General features: G+C 39.1%; 1 protein-coding gene across 3 annotated transcripts in view; it reads right to left on the bottom strand.

The window, feature by feature from the left end:
• LRBA (LPS responsive beige-like anchor protein) overlaps window positions 1–24327 on the bottom strand; it is a gene marked incomplete at its 5' end in the record, with an annotated part of 423662 nt that overhangs the window by 136829 nt on the left and 262506 nt on the right. For all 3 annotated transcript variants that reach the window (XM_084266649.1, XM_084266650.1, XM_084266651.1), the window contains one exon: window positions 722–839. In XM_084266649.1, the coding sequence (XP_084122775.1) occupies window positions 722–839 (118 nt within the window). The remainder of the gene's footprint in view (window positions 1–721; window positions 840–24327) is intronic.

Raw genomic sequence — 24327 nt, 5'->3', positions numbered from 1 at the left:
TATAAAAGCACTGAAAGTACCCCAAGAATCTTAGTTTAAACTTCGAAGACATCATATAACCTGCTTTAAAATAGAATTTAAGGGGAGAAAATAGCAGAAAAAAGTTCTTCAAGTGTCAACGCACTGTATCTTGAGTGACTTGTCATAGTACATATGTTATGTCTGAAAAAGTAACTGAAGAAAGGGGAGCGTAACAGAAGGGTTCACAGACCAGGTAAATTCACATGTATTTCTTTACGTTGCACTAGGGTCTAGCTGAAAGAAATTATTACTAGAATAAAAGCACAAAGGTATACCAGTCAATGGTCTAAGGCAGCAGTGAAGTTCTTTCACTTATGTTGTTCTTCATTCAACAACTAATAAGCCTCCAAAGGGACAAAATATACCCCTTCATGCTTAGTAGATTGGAGGTACGTATGCCTTAAGCAAAAGTTTCCAGAGAATGTCAAATAAACACGTGGATATAAATGAAAGTGAGGCCTTGCTACTTCCCAGTCATCATGTTCAACCATGATCCCTGATTAAAAAAAATTAAGAGAGAAACTAAATTACAAAAATATACTCACTTAAATACTGAGTACTAACTTAAATACTGAGACACTTAAACCAAGCTGTTCTGTGATCTGTAGAAATCCATCCCAAAAAAAGATGTGACCACACAGCCAAACAGAATGTACGTGCCCCCACGTCAATGCTTGGCATCCCTCTAAACTCCCAGTACCTCTATTTGCCATGAATATCTCCAGTGCTGTGTTCTGCAAAAGGTAACGGCGGGAAAAGATAGCTCGGATCTCTGAGAAGAGCCATTTTCCATGGAGTCCTTCTGTATACGCCAGAATCTAGTAGAAAGAGAGAGAGAATGTTTTAAACTCGCCATCAGTATAGGTAATGTGGTAAAAGAGAAACTGTTTGACCCACAAACATGGATTACAGCTGTTAGGTACAAAACCAGCAGCAAAATTAAAATACACTCAAGCTCCAAACCACCCTAAGAGCCCACAATGGGTTTTGTTGAAAAAATTCAACTACTTATGTCAAGGATTTTAAAAACGTGCTTGTATTTTTTGCCTTTAAAGACAACTGCCTGTTTTTCCATAATCAAGGGACTTTCTGAAATGCTTGGTACTTAAGAGAACATAAAAATGCTGTCAGAAATGTACTGCTAGCGCCGTCAGATGTATCGGCACCCCCTTTAGCCTTGTAATAACAGGCCTGTAACAAATAAGCAAGAAAAAAATGTCCTTAAAACAAAAACAAACCAAAAAAATGTTCCTTACATTTATCGTTAAGGCAACATTCATTAATTCTGGAACTATAAAGGTTGGCTGTATAAGAGGTTAAGTATCATTTTGTCAGCTAAGGTTAAACACAAACCTGCAAATGAACTCAGCATAATCTCTCTATGGAGTAAGCGGTTGTCAAAGTAACTTGTTACAATTCCTGTCATCCCATCTGACAGACACAGATGCTTAGTCTGCCTTCACAATTCAAACTAATCCCATTTTCAGTTCTCAGCCACTTTGTTTCTTTGTTGCTTCACTTTTTTTTTCCTTTTCATTTCAAAGCTTAATTATGTAAGTGTTAAGGGACAGCAGGACTGGGCACTTCTCTGCCTCAGATTAAGAAGCCATAAGCGAAGGAGAAGCTGAGATTTGTGAATTTTAGCAAACACAAAAGCACTTAACAGAAATCCATCACAGGAAAGGGAGATTCAGATATAGTTTGAGTTGACATCACTCTTATTGCAATTTCATTTGAGGAAAATATTGTGTATAAAAAAGTTAAATTCAAGCCCTTAACATAACAAAGACTGTTAATTAACCCAATCATTTGTTTATAGCTTTATAACAAAGGAGGATTTTGCCTGCCAGATAGTATATATTCCCAAATAACCAGCATTTTCATAGCACAGAGAGCACCCTTAGAAAAGCACTGCACAGTACAGTATAAAATATTGTACCACCTTTGTGAATTAAAAGCAAACCAGACTGGCAAACCAAAAGCAGATCGCACAGAAGATCAGCAAGTACAAAACAAACCATCTCCCATGTCTTACTTTTTACTTAATCCCTCATCTTCCCTTTAATACAAGCACCACTCTCCCAACACCCCCACAAACTCAAATAGGAAAAAAGTAATAATTATCCCAACAGAAAATCCTAAAAATGCAACAATGGGACCAGAGATCCTCAAACGTTGTTAATCATTTCTGCAACTGGGGAACCAGCAGGCTTGGTCCAGGCTGACATACCCCATACCACATCCATAATCCATCCACGCTAAAGGGCAGATTTGTATCGTTCCGCGGTGCCCTCCAGCACGGCGGCGGTTGGCTTTTGTCACGCGCAATAAATATCCTCTCAAAGAGCACAGCGTCAAAGGAGGTAACAAAGGAGACGAAGTTGCACCGCTTGTGTACGAAAATCTCTGGGTGCTTTCGCTGGGATTCATCCCTTTTACGATCTTTACATCGCAGCTTATCATTTCCCTGCTTATTTTTGGAGAGAGGAATGTGATGACCTCTGCTTTTCCGTGGAATTGAAATACAACAGCCCGCTTGTCACTATCAGTCCGCGCACCAGCAAATTCAAACACGGATACTGTGGGTGAAATCAGAAAGTTAAGTAACGATGACTTTTACCCTGTGAAACGAGCAGTGGTTTTGGCAGCGGTGGAAACCCCGCACAGGCCAAAAGCTTTCTGCACTCAACTTCTCCATAACTGGAAGGAAAAGCACCGACTTGAAAATCCCACCTTGTACACCCACAGTAAAGCTACTGAATTTGGGATAACGAGATTTACAGCAGAAACTCAAACCAGCTAAATTCTTTAACCCGCTCATTAACACAAGTTATCAGGAGTGAGAAGCAGCTGAGGCCTGGCCGAGCAAGGCCTTCATTTCAAGTTGGAACAGCGTCTGCCTGGTCCGCAGCTTCACTTCAAAGTCTCTGGAGTTCAATTAAAACTGGATTAGGTGGAAGCAGACCTTCTTTGGGACGCCGTGGTCTCTGAAACTCCAGGCACGCTGACAGCACCCTAGACAGAGGTCTAGCCCGCCAATGAACCAGTTGCTATGGAAACTGCATCATTACCACCGCTCCACGCTCATCACACCACCTATAGTAGATGAAAGGTCCAGAAGACAAACACGTTTCTTTCATGTGTATTACTAAGTATTCCTTCAGAAAAATCCAATTCAACCTTTTATTCCCTGTCAAATCTCTGGGTTTATTAATGGGAACGCCTAGTCGCAGGAGCCGATTCGTAGTTCAAATTAAATTCAGCATTTTTATTCTGGCAAAAGGATTATTTTATTTGGGATTAATTTTTTTATTTTTCTTAATAAGTGTTAGCATTTTGGCTATTATCAGAATTACAACTCTCAATAAAAGGATTTTTGCATTAGCCAGTTTTGCACTCATATGCCCCAACAACACAGACTTTTGGTGAAGAATGTAGAACTGCTGTGCTCTTCACAATACCATACAGTATATATACATACATACATACAGTACATACATACATACATCTTAAAAACAACTCATTGATTTCTGTCTTCTGTCACTGCCTGTTCTGGGACGTGGAGCAAAAGCTTATGAGGGCATACAATCTCATTTAATCAGCAGGAATAGTACCACTTTCCCTACATGGAAAAAAAGTATTTATAGACTTGCAGTTGATTCACCAGATTGAAGTTTAATTGATGCCGCATTTCTTTTTTTTTTCAAAAGCTATGCTGTACCTTCCAGGAGGAAAGACAATTTAGACAGTCTACCACTTCATTTAAAAATGCTTAAAATATATAAGCTGATTATAAAGTTCTACGCTTCCGAAAATCTCATCAGACAAACTGTGCTGTGATTAGACTCTGGCAACACCAGATGAACCGACAACACAACCAGCTTCAACTCCCACCTTGAGGAGATTAGTAAATCAGAGAGGTGTGAAAACTCAGGTAGCAAAAGAAGAAGAAATTAAGAAGTCCTCTCCTCATGATTCCTAGTTGTGTATCAGCTAATTCCCCAACATTAAAATGTTTGTTATGTCATTTCAGTTTCGAAAACAAATGTCCCACCCTACCTTCTCCTCAAAATCCTCCTTCAATGTTCATCACGATGTCTCTCATAAAAGACTGCAGGCAACAGTTAAAAGATACCACCACTACAGCTGCCTCCCGAATTACAGAAGTCATATTTTACTGAAGACTAAGCAAACATTTTCCTTTACCTTTTAAGCAAACTAATCAGCTATCGTGTATTTTATTTTATTCTAGAGGAAAGTACTATTGATCTTGAAAATGTGAATAGGCTAGAAGTAATTAAGTCTGTAAATGGGTTATAGAACTGAAACAGTAATTGAATAATTATATTACGTTAATGTGCCAGACAATTTAACTGCCAGAAGTAAAATAAAAACTAAATAGCTTATTTAAAAAGCTGATGCACATTTGTGTATTTCTGAAAAAAGTTACGATATACCAGACAAAACAAACAAAACACCAGATAAAAAATGAAGAATTTAATTTGCATTTAAATTTTATTGCAGTTGAGAGATAAAATCCATAAATACATTCTCCTAGCAGCATTCTCTGTCATCTGGGGTCGTTCAGGAAGGCAAAATCGCAGCACTTCAAGCTTACAAAACCTGACTTTCAGTTCATGGGGAACCTGGATCTCCACTGTGATCTCAGCCCTGAAACTGAAAATCCTCAGGTCCCACTGACCAGGTACCATTCAGTTCCCAGGTGCTCTTTGTTTAAATACACCAAGCGCAACCAAACTAATAGGGAATTAAGAACAGATCAACAATAACTTTGAATATCCAAATTCTCTTAAGTAAATCACGGTGCTTATTAGTTTATTTCAGTTTTCTCAAGAGAACAATGGATAAGGTGCTTGTTGTAAATCTCAGGTATTTATACAACCAGCCACCAAAACCCACAGGCAATCAGCACAGTCTCCCACCCAGCCCCTTCTGTGAGCGCACAGCCTGCCGTACCATCCTGTTCAGTGTTTTCATGGGTGACAAACTCAATTAAACATATTCATTACTTTAATGTTCCACTAGATGGTTTTACCCGGCATAAAAAAATTTAAATAAATAAATAAATAAACACTCTGTGACCTTTGTATCGATCAGAGCAAAACGGCTTGTGCCTGGGTGTGGGTGGTGAAGGGACTGCGGAGGGGGGGTGGTAAAGGACTCTTATGTTTTCTCTTCCAATTACTGGAGGAGATGATAAAACCACAGCAAATGATGTATCAGCTCATTTTATCTTATCGCTTTGGGGCTAGGTGACAATGAAGTTCATATTTCACTGGTTCCCATTGAAGATTGTGAAAATTACTTGCCCTTATGACCTGAAATTTCACTGGAAGACAGAAATTTCTCTTCTGCAAAGTAATGCAATTTTTCAGATGTCAACCTTTAGCCCAGCTTTAAAAATTAATTTCATTTATATTAACCAATGATATTGATATTTTCACGGAATGCTCTTTGATACATGAACCACCGACTACCAAATTGATGTGCTCTAGAAGGATAAAATTATTTTAGCTGAAGCTGCTGGGGACAGACAGATTTACCACAAACTGAAATTCCCATTTCACAGCATGCTATTTTATACCACCCTCATATACCTTAAGGCCTCTGGACCCACAAATAGTTTAATCCATAGTTAGGACTTTGTTTTGTTTCTAGATATATTCCATTTTGAAGTAATTTCTATGTAGGTGATATACAAATAAAACCACCATTTGTTTGGAAATGAATAAAGCCTGTCACGGCCCATGGATCAGTACACACGTGATGACGTGAAAAACACTTTGCAGATCATAGAATCATAGACTGGTCTGGGTTGGAAGGGACCCCAAGGATCACAGAGTTCCAACCCCCTGCCACAGGCAGGGCCACCGACCTCCAGGCCTGGAGCTACACAAGGTTGCCCAGGGCCCCATCCAACCTGGCCTTGAACACCCCCAGGGATGAGGCACCCAACACCTCTCTGAGCAGCCTGTTCCAGCACCTCACCACTCCCTCTGTAAAAAACTTCCCCCTAATATCTAATCTAAATCTCCCTTCCTTTAGCTTTAGACCATTCCCCCTTGTCCTCCCAGTCTCTGCCCTTTTAAAAAGTGGATTCCCCACCTGTCTCTCTGCTTCCTTCAGGGACAGGAAAGCTGCAATGAGGTCCCCCCACAGCCTTCTCTTCTCCAGGCTGAACAAGCCCAGCTCCCTCAGCCTCTCTTCATAGGCAAGGTGCTCCAGCCCTGTAATCATTGGTATTCTCTCCCTTATCCTGACTCAAAAGCTGTATTTCAAAATGAAAATGAAGATTTTCTGAAAGTGGCCTTCTGCTAACCACAGGTAGCCTTCTCCTTCCCCCTGATTATCAAGCTCTAACTTGGAAAAAAAAAAGCTATCAAGGCAACCTGTATTCAGAACTCTTCTGATTCGACTCCAAAGTTCTAAACACATCCCATGGACTGATAAATCTGCAAAAAATATTAGCAAAGTTAATACCAGCTTATCTTACTCTTTTCTACTGCATCCAGTGTTTCAGGCACAAGGGGTTTTTTCCCCCTTTTCATTAACCCTGATGACTCTTAGAGAGCAGGAGTTCATTACCACTGGCAACCAACATTTAATCAACACAAAGACCAAAGATCTGATAAATAAAGATAGATAGAAGTTCAATTATGCAGCCTAGAAAGGGGAAGTTCAAAAAGAACAAAATGAATACAGGTTTGGGTGGCTGCCCAAGACCTGCTAGGTTAAATATGTAAAGTTATGCCTTTCTTTGGAAAAAAAAAAGACAGGAGGTTTATGTATGATAAAAAGGAGCCAGAATTGCAAGAATTCACAGATTTTTGTAGGAGTTGACTGATGTCTTTATTTAGTGAGCCTGTTCTAAGAGTTTGCAGGATCTGCTCATCGAGAGGTAGCTACAAAAGGCTCATCCAGCTGTTTATATCATTTGAGACAGTTTCCTCACAGGAATTAACTATAATAATTTACAAAGTATTCAGCCCACACCCACTTGGGAAACCTTACTGCTCTCTGTGGAAGACTTCATTGCTCTCTACAACTATCTGTGGCTGTAGTGAGGTGGTGGTCAGTCTCTTCTCCCTGGTAGCTAGTGACAGGACGAGGGGAAACAGCCTGAAGTTGTGTCAGGGAAAGTTTAAGTTGGATATTAGGAAAAACTTCTTTACTGAAAGGGTTGTCAGATACTGGAACAGGCTGCCCAGGGAAGTGGTTGAGTCACCATTTAAAACAAGAGTAGATCTTGTACTTGGTGACATGGTCTAGTGATGGACCTAGTAGGTCTGGATAGAGGGTTGGACTCTATGATCTTGAAGGCCTTTTCCAATCGAAACTGTTCTATGATTCTATGATTCTGAAACAGCAGTTATTTCAGCTTCTGTGTCCATCCTTAGGTTCCATCACTAACTCAAGAACAGGCTTAGGCAAACAGTGATCAACGAGTCATTCACTGACATGAGTGAAACAGATTGATTGTTTCGCTGCGACTCCAATAAACATGCATGCAAATTATAATTTGAGATGCAAAATGCTACAAAGGCAGAATTAGCAGTAATTTATTACTGAGACTGGCTTTCTAAACCAATCTCCCATAGCACACCTCAGACGCGCTAAAAAAGTGGCTACCAACCCAGTCCCTAAACCACGCGCTCCAGAAATGACGATGGAACACCTGCAAGCAGCAAAAAGATATCTAAGAAAACAGCAATTCATGACAGGATTGGGTTTTGGGGGTTTTTTAATGTGCTATTTCAGACAGGCAGCTCTCCAGCCAATAATACTCTTTTCATTGCCCTCAGTAATTTGTGTTTTATTCATGACACACTTGCAAAGGGGTTTTGCAAAACAGCGTTGCCAAAAAACCCGCTGCACACAACACCCACCCCTTTTCCATAGAGAAAAAAGTTCCTGCATTAACCTGGAAGTTCACTATCCCAACTTTTATTTATTTTTGGCAGTGGTTATCATCCACACACATAAAGAATGGTGATAATCTTTACTCCATCACTGTTACCTGCTTCTGCCATTTTGCTGTAGTACTGATGTCAATAACTAAAGAGACTTCACATCCCTAGTAAATAGAAAGATACAGACAACAAATCACAACTAAGATATCTTTTAATCATACAGAGATAACTCAGAATAAGCATAAATTCTGGACCTGATGGTCTCTCGAGTTTCTTTCCAACCCCTATTATTCTATAAATTGCATAAAGGAACCTCTGAGATATGTGCTGTGCCTTCCACACTGCAGCGTGAATCACTCTTTGCTCATGTAAGTGGGTCTGCATGGAACTAGAATTGCTTATAATCTTTGCATAAATTAGCTAAAATTGAAGAAACTCTGATGAAAGTGCATTTGTACAAACACATGTACAGTCACACGTGTGTGTATGTGCACATATTAAAATAGGAGTGAAAGACTGCATAAAAGCATAACAAATAGTTGTGCAAAAAGGGTAAAATGAGTATTTTCACATTTTTTTTTCTTCATTCAATTGCAAGTTTTTAAATTTGAAGAGTGCTTTAATCTATTCTAATTAATAAGTACAATTCTTGATGTCCACACAGATTGACAGATTCCATAACCCCTTTAAGAACTGCATTAAATTACACAACTGCATGATTTCATGTGTCAATGAATTCCATCGGTTAAACATACTCAATGTAAATACTAGAAAAGCTGGTTCTCTCGAATTTATTTTGACTACATTGAATAAAAAAATCACATTACCCACAAAAGCTCAAGAAGAGAGCTTAAGCATCACTGAGCAAAACTCAATGAAGCAATTTCTCAACGCGTAGAAGCTGTCAAAGAAGCTGATCACATTAAGTGATGGAATTTGGATCAAAAATGATGAAATAAAGTATTATTACTATTAATCTTCTGCAGAAATGAATGGTGCAGTGGTGCATTCATTGTTAGCTACTCTCCATGATATGGAATTTTTGAAAATTAGGTGTTTGCTATCCTTTTAGTTACACAACTGAGGAGCAGGTGACCAGACATCTCAAACAAATTTCTTCACACCCCTATTTTGGTGCTACCAGCATAACTTTGTATCAGCACAAAAGTTACTACCTCGTTACTTAGCTTATTTCCAAGTCTATAAATACAGAAAACTAAAAGACAAAGAACAGGAACCTTGAGCTGTCCAAATTTTGCCAAGTTAAAACCAATCATTTAATTTGTCTTCCTATCCCCTTGTGAGTTAACCAGTGAGGAAATACAACTTCACATTGTGATCACCTGAAAGCTGTAATTGTGGTAATGTTTTATTTATTGAAAATGAGGTTATTAAAGAGAAACTCTTTTAAAATGTAGCCTCAAAGGTTTCTGCAATGCTCCCTAGCAGTAATACAATTAAGCAAAAACCAGATGTATGGTTTTAAGTTGTAAGTACGACCATGACCCAATTTTGTCAATGTACTTAGAACATGATCATATAGAATCACAAAATCTTTAAGGTTGGAAAAGACCTTCCAGATCAAGTCCAACTGTCTATGCAATACCACCATGTCAACTAAACCATGTCCCAGAGTGCCAAATCTACACATTTTTGAACCCCTCCAGGGATGGTGACTCCACTGCCCCTCTGGGCAGCCTGGTCCAAGGCCTGGCCACTCTTTTTAAGGAAGAAATCTTTCCTAATATCCAATCTAAACCTGCCCTGATACTACCTGAGAAACAGAAGTAAGATAACATAGGTCTCATTTATTATGAGGATGGCACCCAGACGTGTGCCTGAAATAAGTGAGTTAAAAGTACTCTTGAAGAATACCAGCAAGGACTGCTTTTAACCATTCTGTTTCTGAACTCTCCAATACAGAAGTTCATAGGGTCTTTGTATTGCCATGTTTTGGGTTGAGGTTTTTAAAGTTCTGGTTGGTGCCTGTTCTTTTTATAAAGTTCCTAGTGCAGTAAAGCCTTGGAGATAGTCTTTATTAGACTATATTTGTTGATCTTTAAAAAGCACAGAGCCTGAAAACTAGGACAATCACCAGACTAATGATACTCAGCAGTTTGTATCCACAGCAATATAATTAGATATAGGGTGAGGTAATATACAGGAGCAGACACCTCAAAAGCAGAACACAGAAAATGCTGCAGAACGCATCTTTGTTTTGCCACCTCTCAAAGGTACTTAGCCTTTGAGGGGATTTTTGTTGGGTTTGTTGGTATTTTTCCTGAAAAAATAGGGTTCATTTTTGCTGTAACTGTCTCTTCAAATTCCCATTTTTGAACAGCAAATCAGAAAAGTCATGTTACATTTCCCATTGCTCTGCCCTGCACCTGCCTATTTCCCCACTGTGAGGACATGACTTCTCCCATGGGCTGCTGCTTCCCTCTTTATCCAGCAATGGTCTATCCAGCCAGAACACGTGCAAGTAGAAGCAACAGCTACAACCAAGAAAGAAGGGAACAAACACACCTGCAATACTGGCAGTTGTCCAGAGTCTGCCATTATCATCTGATCATGAAGAAGATGGGTGAGGAGATGAAAGCAAATGGGCACCAGAAAAACAAAGTTTCAATGCCAAAAAGAAGGATTTTTTTTTTTTTTAACGATGACCTGTAAGCTGACCTTCATATCCCTTCAACAGAAAAAAACACCCCAACCCAAAACAAAATGAAAGAACACCCCCACACATCTGGCAGGAAGCTAGAGTACCAGTCATCATGAAAGACTGCACCTGATCAGCTCATTAATGGGACCAAAGCCCGTACATAGAAGAACAGATGTGCTTCTCGAAGGCAAAGGGAAAAGTCAGACTCCAGAGCTGCCAATCCAGCAGTTTACATTACAAGATCCTGTGACATGTTTTTATGAGAGATATGGCACAGAAGGTGCAGCTTGCAAAGGGCTGGGAATGTAAAAATGGCTTGATGCCACCTTTGTGCTGCAGCTACAGGGATCAAATTCCCTGTGAGCTTCACCTTCCTAGATGGTAAAAGAATGCAATTTCAATTCAGCTTTAAAGCATTCTTACAAGCAGGGAACCTTTCCCAAGGTTAAGCGAGCCATGGACACAGCTATCCTGAGGTTTACAACCACATCTAGGATTCTAGGGTAACAGAACAAGAACGTAACCCTAATTTGAGTTTAAAAATGCAATAGGAAATTAAAATGCATTTCTAGTCCAAATGATTGATAAGAAAGGCTTGGAAATGCGATTCAAGTGTAGCAGATACACAGACAGCAGTCTGGGGATAGCTGAACAATTGATCCAACAACATGATTTGCCTTGCCATTCTCCCTGGGGTATTAAATCTAAAACTTGCTACTCCTGAGGGCCCCATAAAAAGCAGTCTCTCAAAGAATTCTGCAGATGACAGGAGGAGAGAGGGCAGTAAGTCTAGATGAAAATACCAGTTCTTGTGAAGAACTGAAATCTGGGGTGTGCTACTCATTTATCTTGGAAATCCACGATGCTCTTTTGCACAACTGGAAGTTTTCCTAAGAGCCAGAAAAAGTCAAGTCTGAAGTGGGAGTGTTTACAAAGCACCGTGTTTCAGGCAATATGCAACAATGTTTCATAAAGTTAAATGGAGGAGGGGGGAGAATGTATTTTAAACTGTTTTGGGTTTTGTGGGTTTTTTGACAAACTTCATAGCAACATCCTATCCACCCTGTCCAAAGTGCTGCCAAGAGCTAAGGGTTCCTTGAGAAAGCACAATTTCTCCTCCTTGTGCATACTTCATTTACAAAGCTAACTTAAGGCAGCACTTCCATAGGCAACTCCTGTCAAGTAAATTAACTGTATCCGATATGGGACCACCAATGTTGGGCCCCTCCTTAAATCTTTTAAGCGGGACACCCACCCCCCCCAAAGTGGGTAGCAGGTCCCTTCCCAGTTAGCTCCACATTTTGGAAAAGGTTTTTTTTAAAAGAGCTAGAAATTGAAGGCCTAAGAAAAATGGATTATGCAGAGACATTTTCAGTTCTGAAGTGATTTAGTTTGTCACTCAATGTCCTTTCCTTAAAGAAAAAGGTGTAGTTTAAGATAGAAGACTTACCTTTAGGGTTTTCTCTGTAAGTGCAGCCAGAGCACTTACAAGTAATTTTAAGTTTGGGATTTGCCATCAGCAAAGATCAAAAATGCCTGTAATCAATTCCTTCCAGAACATGCCAGCAATAGAGATATCCAAGTAGGTTAATAATTTTAAGATATGTGTCAGAGGAAAGAAGTACTGTGTTGAGATCGGCAATATAAAAGTATCTCACCCTACAAGGAGAGACACATTTACAGCTAGAAACTTTTGCAGATTTATCTCTGCAAGATAATCAATTTTCCACCCAAGGAGTTGAAACCTTGTGGAGTTTAATGGCCAAGAACTTATTACAGGACAAGGAAAGCATTCCTTACTTTTCCTTGAGTACATGAAAACTAGCTACTCAAATGCCTTGGACACAACACGTGAGGTAGGAGCACAAAGACTAAGAGTGACTCATCCAGACACACCTAAGAGTGATCCAGAAGGGAAGAACTGATAAACTGATCAATGAAACAGGGCCCCAGGTTGGATGGGGCCCTGGGCAACCTTGTGTAGCTCCAGGCCTGGAGGTTGGTGTCCCTGCCTGTGGCAGGGGGTTGTAACTCTGTGATCCTTGGGGTCCCTTCCAACTCATACCATTCTATGAAACATCATTCCTGCTTGACAAGAGTTGCACTTGTTTGTCCTCATCTAATAATTTATACTGGGGGTGTAGGGGGGGGTGTTCAAATGTGGATTTTAAATTAAAAACCAGACCTATCAACTTTAATTTGTTCTATTAATTGTTGAAGCTTCAAATATATGGTAACAGAAAGAGCCTACCAAAAAAACCCCCAACTGAAATTGGTGGGTATCTGCTTCTCAGCATTCTGCCCAAATAAAACGTCGGTGCTGATAATATCCACTTTTTGAAACACGTATCCTTGCAAATCTTAAGTACTGTCATCTCATCTCCCTGTTGGAGTTTGATTGATTACGCCTTTTCCTTATGTTCATTAATCTCATCACCTTATCTTTTACACCACTTCATTTTAGCAGAAAGGCAATAATAAAACCCTCATCCATTATCCTTTTACGCATCTAGTCAAGCGGAAATGGTTAATAACATGCTACAAATTGAACTTCAATCACCTCATTTTCTCCTTTGTCGAATGCACATTAAAGTATATTCCAAAAGTGCAATTTGTTTTACAGGGGAATTTGTGTTATATTGCTACAGACAACTAAAATGAAGTGTTTCTCAGTTTGGTTATTAAATATATCCAACTGTCCTTTTATCTCCGATACTAAAACATTAACTCATTTTATTAGGGTGTAATAATACAAGAGCCTTATCTCCCAGAACACAGGGACATCTAGTCTGCCTAATAGTAAGTGTTATACAATGGGTCATTTATCTTTTCTTTTAAAAATATGCTTCTGATAGTTTATGAATTGGTACATTATTGCAGATGAAATGGCTCTCCATTTAAGAAAAGTTAATTTGTTTACATGCAGGCTTATCTTCAAATGCAAGCCCCATTAGAGAAGCGGTCTATAACTGTCAGAGCAAGTGAAGAGGGAAAATAGGTGGATGTAGAAAAATTTAAAGCCCAGTAATTTAACTCTGACCACCAATTTCCTGTTTGAATATTAACGGCGCTCCACCTGGCACTTTGCAAATACTCTACGATCCTAAAATGATTCTACAGAACCACTAATTGAAAGAAGATTCCCAGGGCTTGTTACAGGCCCATCTTTGTGAGCTAAAATAAATGAGAATTCTCAAAAAAAAAGAGAGAAAAAAAAAAAAAAAGCCCACCTAGGTAAAAAGTTTCCCAAATGAGACATGTTTTGTTCTGTTATTCCCAAAAATAAAAGGGTAGGTGAAATTCCAGTTCTATTTAATTCAGTGACACTAATCCCTTTTATAGAAGGGGAGGGAGATTTTTTTTTTTCCTCTGTATCCACCTGGAAAAATTTTGATGTGCACTTTGGTCAGGATCTCAATGAAACAAGACTAGTTTGACTAGCTCCTCAATAAAATTGCCTATCAGGAAAAACAAATATAACCACAAAACCCATACAATTATTGGAGTGAAAAGGTATTTTCCTATGCTTTAACTCATCTCAAGTCTATGGAAACTTAGTCCTAACCTTCTAAGAATCTTGAGAACATCAAAGGTCCTACTTTTATTCAGAGACAACTGAATTAGACACCATTTTTATTACTGCTAGCTAATGTTACAGTACACATACATACAAATGATTAGAAAATTAATTACTGTCTTTTACATTAGAGCAAAGGACACGGTTCCAACATGTAAAAAGGTGTGAAATAATTTTTACATTTCCCTCAACAGTCTACCTTTCATCCAACTCTCCTGTCCACTCAAAGTTTGTCTTATTTCCCAAGCCATTCAAACACTATTTCTTCTCTCCTGCTCTAACATCTTCCATTTGACTTTCTGATTCAAGCATTTCTGCAAGTGGCTGCCCATTTCATGTTGCACCTCATCTTTCAGCCATTCCATCACCCTCTACTGTTACCCCAAGTGCTCTGTTCTATCAGTAGTATGTTAGAGGTCATGTTGTAACCTGGAGTTGGAATAAACAAGTCAAATAGAGTAACCTAGGGTGGGGAGAAAGGAAAAAATGAAAGGGCAAAAGAGGTGATGAGAATGGTTTTAGTTTCACTCGCTTCCCCACTCAAAACAGCTTCCTAGGAACATATGGAGAACGAAGAGGAACAAGGTGATACGATGGCATCTCAGGGCTGCTTAAGTCAGTACTATCACTGAAAGGAATGCTTCTAAAACCCTGGCTTAGTAAAATCTTGACTGCAGTCAGACCAGCCTCCACATATGGTTAGTCTGGGATTCAGTCACACACCTGTCCAGTTTCTTCCATCTAAGTGTTAAAAAGAAGCTGCTCATTAATACCCAAAGCTCTGCTGTGCATCTTCTCAGTTTAAGACAGTTTTCAGTCTAAAAGCACTCCTTCAATGCTATGCCTCAACAATTTTCTGAGAGCTCCTGGTTTCACATTGAGAATTTCTCCTTTGAAAATAGGTTCTTTCTCATTTTCTTTGGCCAATATGCTGCTTCAGGTTCAACATTTAGAGAGGAAGATCTCTGGTCTGTGTTTGCAAACTACGGTTCTCCAATACCAGCACAGTTCATGAGTGGGCTGGTATTGCACTCCAGTAATAAACTTTGTGACACATTCAGCTCTGGAGAAAGCAAATTCGATTCTTAGTGAGCTAAAAAATGTGACCACTCAAGAATTCAGGCTGCTTCATCTTTAGATTGGCTATTAGGAAAAACGTCTTTGGTTGTCAGATACTGGAACAGGCTGCCCAGGGAAGTGGTTGAGTCACCATCGCTGGAGGGTTTTAAAACAAGATTAGATGCTGCTCTTGGTGACATGTTCTAGTGTGGGACCTAGTAGGGCTGGATAGATGATTGGACTCAATGATCTTGAAGGTCTTTTACAACTGAAACCATTCTATGACTGTATCTTCATACAACACCAAGTTCTCAACTACCTTTTCAAGCTACCTCAAGCTAGATTTAATTTTGACTCAAGAACACGTAAAGGAGTTAATATGCTTGCAATGCACTCGCTGCAGAGTCACTGAGTTAGACCAAAAATAGTTATTTGCTAAAACCTGCATGTTTAAACTTTCTTTTCTAGTTTCACCAATGAAAACCAAAATTATAGTTGGCACGCAAAGCTCAAATTTCAGTACACAGCCAGCACTTGCAGGTAGCACCTTAAAATATTAGAGGCCTATCAACATAACAAATTACAAAACTACCAATTTCTAGCCTACGTGAGTTTTATCTAAATCACCAATTTCTTTTTTTCATTTTGGTCATTTTTCTGAAAGCTATCTTTCAGAAAACTACTTTAATTATCATCTCTTAATAACATTTCCCTCTTCTGAACATGCAACTGAAGAGGTTTTCTACCTTTTTCCCTCCCATTATTTAATTTACATTAAAGAAGATGTTTGAGAAAGCCTTTTAAGTCTTTACAAGAAGGTCTAGTACCCAAGTGATACAAATAGAGAATTAGAGCAGCTATAAACCTAAGAAGCTTTAAATTGCTCTCTGTAGTTTACCAACAGAGGTGCAAGTTTACACCATGGAAGTTCAGCCCTTCAGCTGATGCCACACTTTGGCACAATGTAAATCACTGACACTACAGTACTTGAACGCAGCAATTTATTGCAGAAATAAATGAACAACTGAATACTAAGCAAGCCAATATGGGTCTTGATTCTAGTCTCTAACCACCATTCCTATACCACATAACTTGTCATCATCCATAAGTAAATGAGTTAATCAATTTAATGAGGATTCAGACAAATCGGCTGCCTAATGAGCACTCAAACTGATGTGGCAAGGGTTATGCTCCAGTGCTGACAAAATCAGTTTGATGAAACCGTGACAAAAGCAGCAAAGCACTATTCCTTCAGCACATATTCCTGCATCTTATTAACATGAAATTATAATCAGTATTTGCAAACTGTACAGGGAACCCATTTGTTGTGTAAAGTCATGTAAACACATGCTTTATCTACTCTTCTTTCCAGCAAACCTGTGTCTACTGTCAGAATTCAGATTAGTAATTATTCAGTTCTTTTGGAAAATGGCAATCAGATAGAGTTGTTTAAAGTAATTTAGCTTGAGTCTGCCAAGAGAATTTCCAGAGACATTATGTTGTATGATTTTGCATTTGATGAACATGCCATTTGGCAATAAATATAAAATAAGCCAACCAAACTAAATCAACATATTCTGCAGCTTTGCAAACAGTTCATGAAATTAAGACTGGAATCTCTTTAAAAGCAAACAGAAAAAAATCCAACTCCAGTTTTTAGATTAATGGTAATGCTCTTACACTGATTTCCCAACTCCATAATGCAAAAATCACAGGCTGAGGAAAGAAACAAACCTAGCTAGTTTCTTCACTACTTTATCAGAATCCTTTAATCAGGGCTCCCGTAAGCATTTTCTAGCAGTACTAGCTAGTTAAGTCTAGGTTCAAAACACAGGGCCAAGGAATGTCCAGAAGACTTGAACTTAAGACTTGACAAGAATTAAGAATGGAAATCTGTCAAGTTTAGAAAAAAAAAATTAAAAAGGCATAATTTTAAAAACCCTAAAATTTTACTTGACTTTCCAAATATTACCAGTCTAGAAAACCTTCTGCAGGGAAGGAAAAGCACTTCTGCAAGGGTTGTTTATATACAAGAGATACATTATATACCAGAAAAGTTCTTACATGTTAATAGCCATCATTATATCCAATTTCTAAATAGCATGAGTGTATCTGCAGCCACACAGCTCATATAACCCTGCAGTAGGATTTCAACAATAAACTTCTGGATGTTTCCACAGAGCCAAGCAACAACCTAATATTATACACTAATTACTTTCCTTTCTCCAGGGGAAAGTGTTATGCCTGTAACACCTGACTGCTAGCCTACAAGCACTATGAGGGCGGCAACAAAATCTTCAAAGTCACAACTTTTGCCCAGGAACATGGGATGGAGCAGCTTTAAAATTCCAACACAAAACTAGAAGAAGCAAGTGACTTTTCCATTAAGGACACACGATTTAAGGTATCAGTGACATTGCATTCCCTGCAGTAGGAGTCTTTGGCTTTGGGATCTGTGTTTGAAAAGCAATCCAGAGGTAACATAAATGATGCTGCATCCAACATCTATAGAATCATAGAATAGTTTGGGTTGGAAAGGACCTTAAAGATCATCAAGTCCCAAGCCCCTGCCATGGGCAGGGTCACTTCTCACCAGACCAGGCTGTTCAAGGCCCCATCCAACCCGGCCTTGAATATGTCCAGAGAAGGGGCAGCCACCACCTCCCTGGGCACCCTGTGCCAGGGCCTCACCATCCTCAGAGTGAAGAATTTCCTCCTAATATCCAATCTAAATCTAACCTCTTCCAATTTAAAGCCATTCCCCCTTGTCCAGGATAGAAGGATGTCCAACTGCCAAAAGAGCAATTAGGACCTTTCCCAGAACAAGAAGTACATATGTGTACTGTTAACAAAAAAATACAGAAGAATCATGTTAAAAGAACAGTAGGAACCAGTGGCAGTTGAGAACACTAACTGGTTTATCCTCACTAACACCAGGCACTTTCTTCCCAAAGGACAATGTTCTTGAGACCAAGGTGATTTACAGTGGAACTTCCCACTTCTGTGGTATTTATCACAACACACCCCAAACACATTTCCAACCCATTAAAGGATCTGGATTCAAATCCTAATCCATATATAGATATGGCTCCACAGCTGTAGGTTGTCACAAGGATGGTCTGGCCTGTTCCAGGATGTATAGACCACCATCTCCACTACTGTTCTGTGGCCCCAGAGGTGGTTGGCCCAGGGAATTACCCTCATTACCCTTGTCAAAATCCAGGGAAAAAAAGGTATTTTCCTGCCAGGTCAGTTCCCTAACTTGCCTAATTAGGTAAATTCTGCTGATAGCACAGGGTGAGGGGAAAGGACTAAGCAACCACAAACTGGGTCCAGCAACTCTTTCTATGCCAGATCCCGTTTTCATTAAAACAGTGGTGGAATCTTTCTCCCAGTTTCAGGGACCACTCCATACTTCCAGGCACACATGTTTTCCAGCATGGATTCTGCCTGCTAGCTATATGAACACACCACAGAAAAAATCAACTTAGCCAATTAGTTTTGCTTGAATATAATTACATTATAATTTCTGAGAAACATCCCACTCTAAAGAGTACATATCTTTGGGATATAAAAATCTGTCTTCTTCAGTGACAATTAAAAACCAAGTGCTAAATCCACATACCTCTGGATTATCCTTTTTTTTTTCCAAATTTACTGCTGCCAAAGTAGGCACCTCTAGCGATACAAGCAGGGAGCACCCATGATTTCATCATTTTACACCTCTAGGTGTAAAATTGAAAGTTTACATTAATTCCAGCACTGCTGCTGAGAACAAAGGCACATAAATAGAGTATAAAATCTATACAAAGAAAGAGATAATTAAATTTATATTGAATATAGAGTACTAAGTACCATTTTGACAGAATCTAGCGGAAAAGAGAACAGATTCATTTGCCTTGCTTTCGTACCAAGAAATAAAGGGGGGGGGGGGGAAATGTTTGTCTTGATCTAATAGAACTTCCAAAATTGTCATATTGTAGTAGCTTTTCCAATATTTTTCAATGTAAATGTAACCATTCTGCTCAAATAAATAGAGTGAATGCACTGGGGGGAAAAAAACACCCAACCAAACAACCCACAAACTCTTTAGCTGTTGGACTCATATGTAGCCCTTTAATATTTAAAATATGTAACAGTCCCCCTGCACTGAAATTTTTTGGCCATAAGAATTCTATAGAGATATATATGTAGATATAGATCTAGATATATATTCTATCTATAGATGTATTCTTTATATTCTAGGAAAAAAAAATGAACTTATGCTGGCATGGTGACTCCTATTTGTACTCACACAAGAAGCACTGATTTATCAAGAAGCCTCACGGCAGTCTTCTGTTTGCAGCAAATGGATATGACTGCAATTTGCTGAAAAATCACCAATATTTCCAAAAATCTTCATTATTCAAATATTTTGGTTACACCCCCAACCCTCCCCAGCAGACAGATTTTGCGATGGCAGTTAATTTTAATTACACTTCAACACACAACTACAAGAGGAAAAGCACAAAGTGGATGAGATAGACAGTTTACATGTGATGTCAGGGAAAAACAATTTGTCTCATAAAAAAACCCAACTGAGACTGCTGGCCCAATTCCACAAGACTAAAAGGAAGTATTCAAAACAAAAAGCAGCCCAAATGCTTAATTAGAACCAAGTTACTTTCTCCTCAAAGGATATACTCTTAACAACATGGATTTACTTTTCCCAATCAAGGGCTCTCAGTGAAAGACCCGTAAAGGCTGCTGCTTTATATACAATTAACAGTCAAACTCTAACACAAATTACATGTCATCCTTATCAGAGTTTACACATTGAACTCCTGTATCGGTTGCCAGCAGGCAGCCCTCTCTGTCTAGGGAATATCACCATGAATTTGTGCAGCGTCTCAGCACTGAATCTCACACCAGAAAACAGTTTACCGTCCCCTCTGTGTCAAGAGCACATGGAGCTCCGTCACCCCATCCGCTCCGCGCAGTCACTGGGCAGGTTTTGTGCCTGCTGCACTACAGAAGGTCGTTCTGACACTGCTTGGGATTCATCTTCAAGCAAACTTCTACAGAAGGCACATGTTGTACCATCCCCACAAAGACATGAGCTGGGAGCTATGCCTTTTTCTGAGCATCCTTCCCTGTTTCCAAGGATAACAATTTGTTATTCCTAGCAAAGCGCTCAGCAGCAGGTCTGCTTTAGGCACCCGAGACTGTATTAATCACATCCCTTAATTACATCTTCAAAAATTGCTCTCCAACACACTAAAGCACAAACCTCATTCCTTTCTGGGACTGTAGCAAAAATGAACACACGGAAAGGATGCTTATGAGGTAACACGGTGAGGCTCAGGGGAGGCAGACTGCTACTACAAAGTTCATTTCAGGAGTAGGGGGGTGTCTAACATGTAAGAGGTTTATCCATAGCGTTAGGAGAAGATGTAGGTACAGTTAAAGTGCTTAGATGTTTTTAATGAAGTAACAGGGTAGCACTTTCTGAGTTGCCCTACATGTTGCTCAGAACTTTGTTTATTTTTACAGCTGACGACCTTGCATTTAAAGCAGCATCAGGAATGTAGCACTCTTTTCAGTATTCCTTGCATGTCTGGAATGCTATTTATTTTTTACTCTTTTTTTCATAGTTACAATCTGTTCAGGTTTTTTTTTATTTTACATTTGAGTGCATTATATCCCTCTTACCAAAATAGTTACAGAAATGAAACCACAGTTAGTATTAAAGCTTTAAAAACTAAATTGTTTAATTTCCTCTTATGTTCTGGTTTTTAAACTATAAGCACAACCAGCTTCTTTTTCAGTTTTAAGAATTTGAGTGTAATGCTGTACTCTGGAAATCTCCCTTCATCTTCAAGACGTTTTGAATAAGGTAAGTGTGACTATCCTCAGGTTTTTGTTTGCCTTTTAAGAAGAGGATAAATAAGAGTCCTTTGCATTTTACAACGTATTTTATAAACGTCCTTGCATTTCACACACATTCACATAAAATATATCCCTTATGTTTGTCTCTGTAGGAACACACACACTAATGAACATATAAGATATATATTATCTTACAATATACTAATTCACAAATGCTTCAAATTTAAATTGAGGTACTCAGCTGACCAATTTTCATGAATATTCAATTGGCTGCAGCCTCTATGTTGCTTTTAGCTTCTTTATGTATAACAAACAGTATTCAAATGGCGAACAATTGCAATGTTTAGTATCATATTTAAAACCACCATTCAAACCTTTCCTTAATGCTATTATCAGTTTTTCTTTTGCAACAATTTTGTGTATAAAAATAAAAGCACTGGATTTTTATTGGTGCTGCCCTCTTTGTTTTGTTCCACTCCGCAAAGCCCTTTTGGGACACTAAGCCAGCATTTACCATAATACGGATTAAACTCTCTTTGTCCTATTGCACAGTGTTTGTTAGCAGGTTAGTCTTTTTACATTCTTCACAGCCTGCCTGCAGCTTACCCTTTAGGCCTCACAAAATACTTCTGTGGATTTAGAAAAATGCCAGAGTGGTCTTGGGGTTAATTGGAAGAAAAGTGAAGCCTTTAACGCATTGACTCATTAAACATTTAGCCCACTACAATCCACTATGGTAGGCAAAGAAAAAGGCTCTGTAGAGACCTTGGCAATAATAAGGTAGCAAAGTAGCTGAAAATAATGACTACTCGTTGTTCTACAAAATGGAGAAGGCTTAATTTATCCACCACCACCCCCCCCTCCTTCTCCAAAAAAAAAAAGAGGGGAAAGGAAAAAAAAGAAAGGAGAAAGGTTTGATGGCACAAAGCGGCATTCCTTGTTCAACTACCTAACCCAGTATTCTGAGAAAAGAGCACGGTCCTCAGAGTTTTCTAACCACTGGCACTGATTGATAGGGTTAGAGGATCCTTTTTAGAGACACGCAAAGGGGACAGTTCAAAGTGTAATTTTGAGGTATTCACGTCTCCATAGCTCTACAGTGAAACGATTTGCTTTGGAACCAACCCGGCAGGTGAGGTGACAGGCAAGGCATGGTATATATGAAACGTGACTTTTAGGTACACCAAGCACGCCAAGATTTGGTTTTCCAACTTTGACTTCAGGTATTTATTCCACACCAAACAATGCTCACTGATATTAAATCCCATGGTTTTGTCTTCCCTTAAAGTTTTTGAGGTTTGGGGGTTTTAATGCTGACCGTTTCGCTCACACTCTTCTAAAGGGAGCTCGTTGTTGGTCACAGAGGTTTTTAAGTGGCAGTTCTCCGAAAAACCTAATTGAAATGTGTTGTCCAAACTTTGATACTTAACTACTTTCATAATACAACAGATTAACTTTGTCGTCAACTCATTGCTTTCCTACGTTTCTCCTCAACATCCCCCCACCCCTCCAAAAGAAAACACTACAAAAAGTCTCCTACTCCGGGGACTTAAAGTAAAGGATTAGGTGGCATTTGTGCAAGATGCAGATAACAAAAGCAAGAGTGAAGAAAATTGAAGAGACAGGCAGACTCCAGCAACAAAATGGTTAAAGAATCTGAATCATTGTCCTGCGTATTTTGAGAGTCCGCTACATTGTGCGCAGCGCAAACATCAGACAAGTTAAGATTACTGACCATTATCTCCTTAATTTTCTCCGCTTTCCTTCACATTCCCTCTTGCTATCAACGCACTATTTTTCCAAAGCTGCACTTCTGCTAAGAAGTAAACTTTCCCTAATCCGTCTATTATTGAGCCTTTAATTGGATTGGGAGCAGGGTGGTGTATAAAATAGCCCCTATTCACTCAAAAGGACTGTAGTTTTAGGGACTTAAAGGAGAAAGGTATTGTGAAAGAAAATCCACAGGGAATCGAGGATTAAAAGGTGGCTCTACTGAACTCATCAGCTCTACGACACATAATGAATTGTTTCCTTAAACAGGTAACTTTCTAAATAAAGAGACTGCCTTGAGATATAACTCATCTATCAAAACAGTGAAAATAAAAATTGTTTTTGGAGAAAATAAAGCAGTGCACAATGCTGTTCCTCTGGCCAGCACATTCTCTCTAACAAATATCCCTTTTCACTCTCCCATAGGTAAATGGATGCAGAGTAGGACAACGGAGTTACCTTTAAAGGGTAAAAATACCCTCTGTGCTAACTCAGCCACTAAGTTTAAACACTGAATCTTCTCCCAAGTTAGTTAATATTTCCCAAAACCATGTAATATTTAAATCTTAAAAAGTTTTTATCCCTCTGGAGACCACACAAAAGAAATAAAGTGCATGTAAAGCAGGTTCTGATGTGTAACAGATGTTATTGGAAAGCGAGTAACTGCTGCCGCTCAGTAGTGGCTTTACTCAGAATTGGAAAAACTTTAGTCTCACTGTGATGGTTGGCAATGGAGAATTCCTTCATACATAAACTCAGGCTAAAGAAACCCATCTATTTCTGGAAAGGGCAGTGGATAACAAGAACTTCTCAGTTCCTACCAACACACAGGTTATTGGAAAGGCACATCCGAATTCCTGCAGAATTTCTCTTTGCTTCATGATGGAGGTAACTACCAAAAGTTTAACAGCAAAGTATTTATCTCTCCAAAACCAACATCAGCTCCCCGGCTGCTTTTATAGGAAACAGAACGGGTGAAATACAGGTACCAGCTCCTTCTGAGTGACAGCAATGAATTTTAAATGTCCTCAAAGCAAATACACAGAGTGCTGGGCAGTGAAGGCAGATGCAGACAGAGATCTAACCTCCTCATGTACCCGCTAGCCTACACTTCATTAACTGCAAATGAAGACAATGAGACCACTCAAGGAATATGCTCACAGGGCTCTCTCGTTTATGTAGCACCAACATTTCCTAAGACTAAATGCAAGGCATGGACTGAAGTAGGTACAGTACCGCTGCTCCCTAGTATGTGACAGCAAATCATCTTGCTGTTGAAACTCATACAATTAATCTGTGCATCACACTTACTCACTGGGCTTCGTGCCAAAGACCTGCAGAATAGGACAATCAAGTATTCGCCTCTTACCTAGAATGAACCAGAACACCACATAGGAGATGACTGCTTTCAAACTGTGTGTAAACCATCTGATATGCAA

The sequence above is a fragment of the Gallinula chloropus genome, assembly GCF_964237585.1.
Source record: "Gallinula chloropus genome assembly, chromosome: 7".
Classification (NCBI taxonomy): Eukaryota; Metazoa; Chordata; class Aves; order Gruiformes; family Rallidae; genus Gallinula; species Gallinula chloropus.
The sequence above is the reverse complement of the archived record's forward strand: the minus strand, read 5'-3'. Positions and strand labels throughout refer to the sequence as shown.